Source organism: Carassius auratus, unplaced genomic scaffold, assembly GCF_003368295.1.
Source record: "Carassius auratus strain Wakin unplaced genomic scaffold, ASM336829v1 scaf_tig00013579, whole genome shotgun sequence".
Lineage (NCBI taxonomy): Eukaryota > Metazoa > Chordata > Actinopteri > Cypriniformes > Cyprinidae > Carassius > Carassius auratus.
Window position 1 is genome coordinate 20,001 of NW_020524416.1, and position 10,573 is coordinate 30,573.

The window sequence follows — 10,573 nt, forward strand, 5'->3', positions numbered from 1 at the left end:
CGCCAAAAACGCGTTCCTAAGTAACAAGTGACCGCGCGGCGACTGTGACAGGAAAGCAGTGCATTTAAACATATGTGCACACATTTTTATAGCTATATGCTGAAAAAAAACTGTTTAAAGAGCGTTTTATAAGCAAAATGCAAAGTAGGCGTAATAGTTCAATGTTATGCAGTGCTCCGAGTATCTTACCTCTCATTTTGACCGCGGTTTCTTGATTCTCCGAAGTTTATGGGCTGCGGAGTAATATTGTTCGGATTAAGTAGATAACATAAGACAGTTACCTAAATTTAACTTTTCAGTTCCGAATGTGAGCATTATTAGGAAAATAAAATATAAGAGAGCTCCTCAAAGTAAATTCGCAAAGTAAGGTCTACTGTTGCGCTTCAAAAAACTAAAGTCGCTTTCGATGCGGTATGAATCGTCGTCGTCCTCCCTCTCCTCTCACTCTATCCTGCTAACCTACTTTTCAGCCGCGTGGACTCTCGCATGATCTCACTGCCGCGCACTGCTCACGGGGACGCGCATCCAGTCAGCGCTTAAGGTGGGACTAGAATTCGGTCATTCAGAGTGATTTCTTATTGCAACAGTCAAACTGAATTAATTTAATGTAAACTAGTTTCAAGAGGACAACGGACTTTGTCATAATAGCATACATTATTTGATTAATTAATTACAATTAATTAATGAGTTTATCGAGATTTTGTACAAGTCTTCTATAGGCTACATTGTCCACGAATAAAAATATTTACATTTACAAAAGTTCTCTACATTTTAATTCAAAAATAAATAAATAATAAAAAATTATAAATTAATATTTTTTTTTATTATTTTTTTTTAATAATATTAAATCCATAGCTACCATCAGCTCTGTGATTTTTGACATATCCTTCAGAATATATTATTTTGTGTTAAGCATAAGAAATAAATTAATACAGGATTGGAACAAGTGCAAGGTGAATAAATGATGACAGAATTTTCATATTTGGGAGAACTATCCCTTTAAAGTCATTATTAATTATGTTACTTTCCTGTTAAATGTCTGTCTCTATTGTATAAAGCACTACAAAAATGAAGGTGACTTGGAGTAAATAAGCCTTGGCTTGGCTTGTCTAATATCAGCAATGAGTCATTTCACAGTGTACAGTTCACTGGAAACATTTGAAATGTCACATTTAAATGTTGGTTGCGTTTAAAACTATATAATCAATGCCAGTTCTTTCCTATGCACACGCCAACAGACACCCATTAAAGAGACAGGATTGCTCTGCAAAATGGCCATTTTATTAATCAAACCAGGCAGAAGAAATCCCTCAGCCAAAAGGTATAAATAAGAGCCGGTCCTATAATACTGGCAGATGGTTATGTAATCCTTGGAGGCCTGCTGGAGGCTTGAACAGACTAATTATTCATTATTCATTTATTGTTGAGGGTGAGCATTAACCCTTTAGTTTAGAGTCTAGAGCTTCTTAAATGAAATATTGTCAAACTCTTAATAGTTGCAAAGGAGATTAGTTATATTTGAACATTTCAGACAACCAAAAGCATGTGTTCCACATTTTATCAACACAATCCAAGCACCTGGGCACCAAATAATGAGCCAATATGTGAGACAAAAATCACAAATCCACATGTGCCTCCATGTGCATTTGATCTGTGCATCTTTCAAAATCCTAAATGGCAATGATGACAAGAGAGCGACTGTGTGTGGAATAGCTTGGTGATGCAATTCTCTGGCAGCGCTCTTATGAAACACAGAGAGAAGCTTACAGTAAGTAGGTTAGTGGAACAACCAGAGAGCAAACAGAGTGCTGTGTTCAATGCTGCCGCCTCCTCCCCCATCCGTTGTTCCCTCACCGTTTCATCCCTGTCTGCTTTTCTGTCCATCTTGAGGCTTGAGGTCCTGGGAGATCTGCTTTTCTCCTTTTCTTCTTGTTGCATCGTTTCTGATTCAATCTGTTTTATTTCTATTCGTTCAGCAGACTGGCCTGCTGCACCCCCTGCTACTATCTGTCTTTCATCTCTCCTCTCATGCGCTCATATGTCTGTCTCTCATGAAATAAACATCACGCCTGTGGAAGAAACTATTCCACACATAACATAACAGCCAAAGAGTTGTATTCCTGATTAAAACCTTTATGGATGATAACCTTGATATAAAAGATGTCTATTGTAACATCTTTTGCCTTGTTAAGTTCTTTCGATTTTCAACAAGTGTTCCCTCATGCGTGTTCGGTAACTAATAGCAACAGCCCTGACATTCTGACCCTAAACTACGCAAATGCAGTTAGTGAAAGGATGGAGGTATAGGGCTGAGTCAATCCAATCGCTACAACGGGTTTGATCTGTCAAAACAATGAGACAGAATATATACAGTGGGTACAGAAAATAATCACCCCCTTTAAAATAATCACATTTTGTTGCTTTGCAGCCTGACATGAAGACGGACACCGATTTTTATTTTTTTATTTTTTTACGCCAGACATATCGTTTGGTGTTGAGGCTAAATAATTCAATCTGTTTTGTACCAAATATGTTCCACTTAGTAAATAACAGATTAATTTAGCTTAGTTTTATGATCAAAGCTCTGTAGTTTTTACTATGGGGGCACATGTAATGCCTTGCAACACAATAATTAACAGATTAATAAAGAAACCACTCCTCAAAAGCCTGATGGTTCATATTTGATACTCACATTTTAACATAGTTTGAGTTTCTTGAATCAAGTAAATGTTCTTCTTGAAATATTACAAACAATATAAAAGTTATTCTTACACTTAGTTTAATAAAATCATTAATGATTTCACAGCAAAAAGACAGATGAACCACAATCTAAAAGTGAAAGTTTTTACAATTATATTACGTAAAAGACTTTTTATTTTCTAAAAAAGAATGAACTATATCAATCAGATGACAGATATAATATAGAAGATTTTGCACAACAGGTATTTCAGCAAAGTTTTGATCATTTTGATTATTCAGATTTTAAATTTTTTTAATTTCCATCAAATATAATACATTAAGCTTTAGGTTTAAATGTAAAATATATATTTTAAAAAATCTATATAAAAGCCCTAAAATACTGTCTACTGACCAAAACATTTATCATCTACCCAAGAAAAATCGGTGAATATTAACAAGTTTGATACCTATGGGAATGGTAGCTTTTCAAAAACAATTTGTCCGTGTCTCGATTAAAATCATGCTGTTTTCTTTCCAAAGGCACTGACTGGCTTCTTCAGTTCTAGTTGGTGGAAGCAGACCTTAAAACAAATAATTTGTATGTTCTAGTATCAAAAGTACAACATCATAGCCACAACCTAGAAACCACCCAGGATGCGTTAGCAACCACTGGCACCATGCTGCTATCAAGTCAATTAATTTTACATTTACTCACATTTTCCAAAGAAAGTCTAGTATAATAATGTAATCGTACACTCTCAGTACATGTACAATGGGGTACAAAACATGTACAAAACGTACACTAATATGTACCATTTATGAACAAATCTGTACACTTAAGTACTAATATGTATCTTTAAGGTACCAATATGAACACTTCGGGGTAAATTAGGTACCAAGGTGTACAGTAACAACTCTTGTACCTTTAATTTTTTTCTGAGAATGTTTGACAAATAATACTAAGGCATTATAATAAACACACACACACACACACTGCAACAGAGCGAACAGACTGCTCATAAACACATTGTACTGGGGAACGGTGTACTGATGAGGTGACTGATGGGTAAATCCTCACTCTCGCTCTCTCAGTAACCAAGATGGAGATCTGAGTGTTCACAGGGATTATGTTTGATCCTGTCTTCGCATGGTGCTGTAATCCCGCTCCCTCCTGCCCTCCTCTATCCCTCCCTCTAATCCCTTGCTTTTCTTCGATTCCGAAAGCTTTCTAATCTCCGCTGGCTCGAGGCTGTTTATCTGATTAGACTCCAGGTAACATGCTACCAGGTCACTGTGTCAGTGAAAACATACTCCTTCACCTTGTGTTCTCTCCTCCCTCCTCCTCCTTCTCACCTTCCATTCTCTCTTGTCCTGTTCTCCTCTCCTGTTCTTTATTCCTCTCTCCCTCCTTCCTCCTCAGCACTCATCCCCTGTCTCTTGGGTCACATGCAATGTACCATTTTAGATATCTTTGTCAGAATCTATTTCTTATTTAAAGGTATTATTAAGATGTTAAAACTATTTCCTAGTATCTTTTACAATATTTGGCCAGGAATCACAATTATTTGCACTTTGTATGCATTTCAAGATGTGGTTTAGTGATAAAATCCTTACTCTGATACTTTGAGCTATGCTCATGTGAATTCAAATTAGTTTAAGTCTGGTTCCCATGGTTTCTCAATCCCTGTTATTTTTTTAAGTGATCAATCTTATTACAATTGCCGGATGGGTAAATGAAAAAGAAAAAGAAAAAGAAAACATAGGCTTGATCTGATAGCACCCGAGCCATGTTAAAAGCACCCAAAATACCCTAGTAAATGTAATATTCTATCGACTGCATAGAACTACCACTACCAATAGCAATAGCAAAACCACTCAAAATACCTTAGCAACTGCATTGCAACACCCTGGAAACCACCCAACTGCACAAGCAACCACCAAAATGATGATGATGATGATTATTATTATTATAAATCGGAAAAATTGCATAAGAAATCTTCTATCCATACCAGTGATATTTTTGTACTATTTACATACTATTATAATATTTAAAATTACTAATTGAAAAAAAAAAATATATATATATATATATATATATATATATATATATATATATATATATATATATATATATATATATATATATATATTTCATTTTAGTTGTTTATAGTTTTGTTGTTGTTGTTGTTGTTGTTTTAGCTTATTTAGTTTTCATTTTAATATTAGTGTAAGTTTGTCATTTTAACTTTTTCTTAGTTTTTTTATTTTAATTTTTCAGCTATACAACCCTTTTAAACCTAATTTCAACCTAAAAATATTTTTTAAACTGTTTTTTTGTTTGTATTTTATCTCAGCTTTATTTCAGTAGATAAGAAACTATTTTTAATTGTTTTAGTTTGTCCAACAACAGCAACTCCAGTCCACACAAAAGTCATAGTAATGTAGCTTTGACACACCTTTGAGGAAAAGCTTTTAAAACACAACTCCACCTATTGATTCAGACTTCACACTTGTTAAATATCAGGGATATGATGTAATGGTTATCTCCGGGCATGAACTAACCTGCCAACTACAGCCAAACCCGTTTGACATTGGCTAATTTGACCATCAAATGAACAATCTGTCCTTTGCCTCAAGAAACAAACCTGCAGTTTTAAAGTGAAATGAGGAGGGAGAAATCACATTTCTATCTTCACTTGGCTATTGCATTCTTCAACAGAACTTCAAACGAGTTTGTGTTGTTGTAGAATATCTATAGTATGACTGGCATGTGTGGTTTGGTCAACAAAGCATTTGACAACAACGTCTGCATTTCTTCTACCTTCACAGAGAACAAGAGAGCAATATGCATGCTTCAAAAATACTAAATGACAGGAATACTAAACGTCAGCAATGACAGACACACCCGTGTAAGAAAACGAAAGAGAAAAACAAGCAGAATGTTAGAGTTTTGACCCATTTGGAAAAGAACATCACAGAACGTACTGCATGTCGCCAACAAGGTGGCAAACAAAAGCAGAGACTAGGAGTATCTCTCTGATTTGTGAGGGCAAATTTCCCTGAAAATGTTCCGTCAGTGAGAGGAAGCAGATGCTTGCGGAGCCATTGAGAACACGTAGAAAGGGCAGGGACGGTGTTGCTGTGGAAACGGGTGAGCAAGCAAGCCTGTTTACCAGCGTTGAGTCAGCCAGCATGCCGAGCCATGTGAGACTGACCCATATAACATCAGAGACAGGCTGATTAACAGCAACACCCATTCACATCCGCGTTAGTGTACACACTAAAGCACACATGCACACAGCTCTCCTATTCTTCCATTTTCTAAAATGATATAATAGATAGACAGAAAGACAGACAGACAGACAGACAGACAGACAGATTAGACAGATAGATAGATAGATAGATAGATAGATAGATAGATAGATAGATAGATAGATAGATAGATAGATAGATAGATAGATAGATAGATAGATAGATAGATAGATAGATAGATAGATATTCAACACTGAATTGACTTGAATAATGCTGAATAATGACACTATTTCCTTCTGTTGTGCTGTTTGAATTAAATGTGTTTCATAATTGATGAACTTAGCAACACTGACATAGTTATTGAACCGATAATCTTCTTTAGAGCTGCTTTACAGCTGAAACTGAATGTTTCTTTTTTTCACACTCTATGAAATTTGGTTTAGATAGATTTAGATTAGATTTTGGGGGTAGAAAAACTCTTTTGGGGTTCCTAAAGAAACTTTCAGTGAATATGTCAATTTTTTTCTTTAGTTTTAATAATTTAAAGAACCTTTTTCCACTAGAGCCTTTTGTGAAATTGAAAGATTCAATGGATGTTAAATTCTTTTCAAGAAAGCAAAGATGCCAATAAAGAACGCCAGTGCCAATGTAGTATGCTAGATAAAAACTGGTCACTTACAAAAGTAATAGAATTTTTTTTTTCATGATCCTCAATTATTTTAGTTATAATTTACGTCTGTAAACTGTAATAAAATAAAATAAAATTAAATTAAATAAAAAATAGAGTTTTACAAGCACTCCTTCAGTCTCTCGTCTTCAAAATGTAATGTTTAATTCAATTTGTTATCTGCCATTTCTTTGTAATTATTTGTGAAAGTACTAGCAATTTTTGAGTTAAGATGTTTTTTTCATTGCAGCACAAATATAATTGTGTTTGTGTGTGTGTGTGTGTGTTTGTTTGCTAAACTAGTGATGGAAAATAATTCTACTTGAGGGTCAACGCAAAGTTTCTCTTATTTATTCATTACCATGTCTGCTTAGAGACTCTCTAAATTACTAATAAAATAGAAAGAAAAAAAGAAAGAAAGAAGCTGGATCTAATATCATCCAGATATAATAAAATAAAGGCCAAGGAAACAACACCCATGTACAGATGAACTAGAAAGATCAAAAAAAGTCTCTGTTTGGTGAACTGATTTTACTGTAACCCCCCACAGACCTGGTCTCACCTCTTACAAAGACCACCATGAGCTTGAAACACCAAAACACATTCTTCCTGTTTACCTCAATTAAACACAACTAGTTTCTGTCACTCTGATACTATTTTCTATATTTTTTGATGCTCTCTCTCTCTCTCTGTTCCCTTCATGTCCTTCTTTCAAACAATAGCAGCCCATCCTTCATCATCATCTTTCTATTGAGCTGGTCTCCATGGCTACAGCTGTTCTACTTCCTTTTAATACCATCATTCTCACTTTCAGTTAAACAAGACACTCTCACTTTCAGTGGTTCCTCTTTCTCGTTTGCTCTCGCCTCGAGACTTCTCTAACCTTCAGAGGTCGTTCAGAGGATACACAGTTTCATTTCATTCTCCTCCCACTATCAGATTCCAGAGATTCGGTGAATTCTATAAAAGAGAGAGGGAGAAACAGAGAGATCTAATGTGTCCCGGTGGTCAGGGCTTATGTAACTCTCTCTGATGTATTAATGCTAGCTTAGCATATTCACAGCGCACTTGAGCGGATGTAAGATTCCTAATCAGTATTCAGAGCGAGCAGCGCATGCAGCAGGGCCATGCCAGCACACAGCACACATGGAGATCACCCGACAGGTTTCTGACAACAGAGAGAAAACATTTACAGCGTATTAGCAGGAAATTACACCACACGACCATAAGAGGGTGAACAGAATAACTGAAAGATATAGATAAAGACAGAACAATAGACAGATGGATACAATAGATAGAACAATATATGGAACGACAGATAGAAAGACAGAACAGTAGAACAACAGACAGAATGATGGATGATAGATAGAAAGATACTCACAGCTTCATTAGCAAAATCTGTGAATGTAATGTGAGAGCGATTTGAGAAGTCATGGTAAAATATGTTTTTCAAAACGCTATAACAGCTTAAAATTAGTGTGCAAGTTCCTCAAAAAATTGCAACAAGATACCAGCAGATTAGATGCAAAAAAAGAAAATAATTTTTTTTTTTTTGACTAAATGACACACTTTGTAAAAAGCAACCTGTGGAGGAAGAGTTGGGTCTGAAAAACTCCCTGTGCAGAACTTACTATAAATGCTTATAGCACAAACCCGTCCTGGGTCAGAGCTGATGTCTTCACATGTGCCTGGAATCCTTCTTTATGGACTAGCGCCAGCGTTTATTAAAGTAAAATAACCTAGAATCACAACAGAGATACAGAAGAATTTGATTTAGTTGTCAGCACAAGAACAAAACAACATCAGAGAGAGAAGAAAACACTACATATTATTAATAAAAAAATGGCGAGACAAGAGGATGCTGTTAACAGAAAAGTGCAGGAGGTATTCATTAGCACAATGTGTGTGAATGTTGCTATTGTATAACATCCAAATGTTTGGGGTTGGTTTTGAAGTAGGTCACTTATACTTACCAAGAAGCCAATTAATTGATCATAAAATGCAGTACTATTGCGAAATATTATTGCAACCAAAATAACAGTTTCTATGTTATATTTCAGTCCTTTTTTTCTATTTAATATACTGTATATTTAATTAAATCTGAAAATGTAATTTATTCTGGTGATGCAACGTAATATATATATATATATACTATATATATATATATATATATATATATAATATATATATATATAGATATATATATATAAAGTTACAAAGTGGCTGTGGGGCTGGCAGAGAGAGAGAGGAGAGAGAGAGAGAGAGAGAGAGAGAGAGAGAGAGATAAGAGGTCTTCCAGCTCAGTAAATAGGGAACTAGAGAAGACAAAATAACAATATTAATTCAAGTAATTATTTAACGATTGTGAAATTCACATAACAATATATGATAAATAAATAAATAAATAAATATTGCTGATTTAGTACCAGGAAAGTCTAATAATAACAAAAATAAATTAAATGATAAATAAAATAAAATAAAAGTGAAAAAAATTGGCTTTGGTGGATCAATAAAGTTTATTGTGAGCTGAGTGCAAAATGAACGCATAAATGAATGCAAATATAATATAAATGCCTAAAAAAGCAGTACAGTTTGATCAAATATTTTGATTGCTTTGATACATGAAGGTTTATATTGCCTACCTGATTGTCCTTCAGAAGTATTCAGTTGACCTACTTCAGATGTTCCATCATAGAAACAAGATGCCATTCAGTACAGACCATTCCAGAAAAAGAGAAATCTTTCGAACCACAAAGACCCCAGACTCTGACCCTGGACTGGCTTGTAATTATTGGCCAGCCACCCCCACCCCCCCCCAAAAAAAGCAATTTTACAATAAAAAGAAAAAAACTGTTCTGATTCACTACATTCAGACTAGAATGTGGCACACGAACAAATAAAGAAAGAAACAGAGTGTGTGAGAGAGACTAGAAAAAACCAATATACGGTAGGAAAAAAAAGACACAAAGTTGTATTGTGTTTAAGGTTGACATGATTCAATCAGGCTATAAATGAATCAGCTTTTTTAAACGAATCGGTTGATTCAGCTCACTCATTAAGACAGTCTCTTGCTGACATCTACTGGCGGTTTTAATTCATATTTAAAATAGTAGCTTATTTCATTTTTGCAATCATTTAATATTTCTACTGTACATTAAAATATTATATTTAAACGTAACACTTATGCACAATCCATCTACTGTATGAATTTTGTTGATATAGATTTCATTTGATTGTTAATAGCCAGCATGCCATTTTATTTGATTTAATTTATTAAATAACACCTGACTTAAGAGAACACAGATATGACAATAACTTTTATAATACTAACAAGCCAACATCACATTTCGCCTTTTTTTTTTTTCTTTTTTTTTTTTTTTAGACCGGCAATGAATGTAATTTATAAACTTGTTAAAAATTTTAATCAAAACAATACATTCAATAACGATAAAACACAATCAGGAAAAATGTGTAATCAATCAAATAAAATCAGTATCAGCTAAATTTATCTCTGCACAACAGAGGTTGCACAGAAAAAAAAGTATCATTTAGGTGTATTTACAGGCATGAATGGCATGAATGGATTTAAATTCATAACATTAATGTTTTGAATATAAAGTTTTGATTTTGGAAATGATTCATAAATTATTTAAATAACTGAATTTATACTTTAAACATGAAATTAAAACTGCCAGTATAGGGTAAGTCAATGTCTTTGTTGGGGTAGTCCATATTTGACCCAAAGTTCGGTTGAAACAACCAAGCATTTTTATAAAGTGCATGTAATTTCAGGTAACACATCTTTACCCATATCAAACTTTCTGTTACTGCATCTGTTAAAATAAGTTAGTCTGCAAAACCCAAGGTTAATCCAAGATAATTAATCTAAAGCAATCTGCTTTCAACATCTGTTCTGTGAGGAGCAGAAGCATTGCCATTGGCTGCAGTCTGCAGGTGTTATGGCTGACATTGCAC

General features: G+C 34.4%; 1 protein-coding gene across 2 annotated transcripts in view; it reads right to left on the minus strand.

Moving 5' to 3' along the window:
- LOC113074068 (nuclear receptor ROR-beta-like) overlaps nucleotides 1–458 on the minus strand; it is a 14,494-nt gene extending 14,036 nt beyond the window's left edge. For both annotated transcript variants that reach the window (XR_003280587.1, XM_026246776.1), the window contains exon 1: nucleotides 190–458. Coding sequence is in view for 1 of the 2 variants with exons in the window: in XM_026246776.1 (XP_026102561.1) it covers nucleotides 190–196 (7 nt within the window). In the remaining variant the exon portion in view is untranslated. The remainder of the gene's footprint in view (nucleotides 1–189) is intronic.
- Between the last annotated feature and the right edge of the window lie 10,115 nt (nucleotides 459–10,573).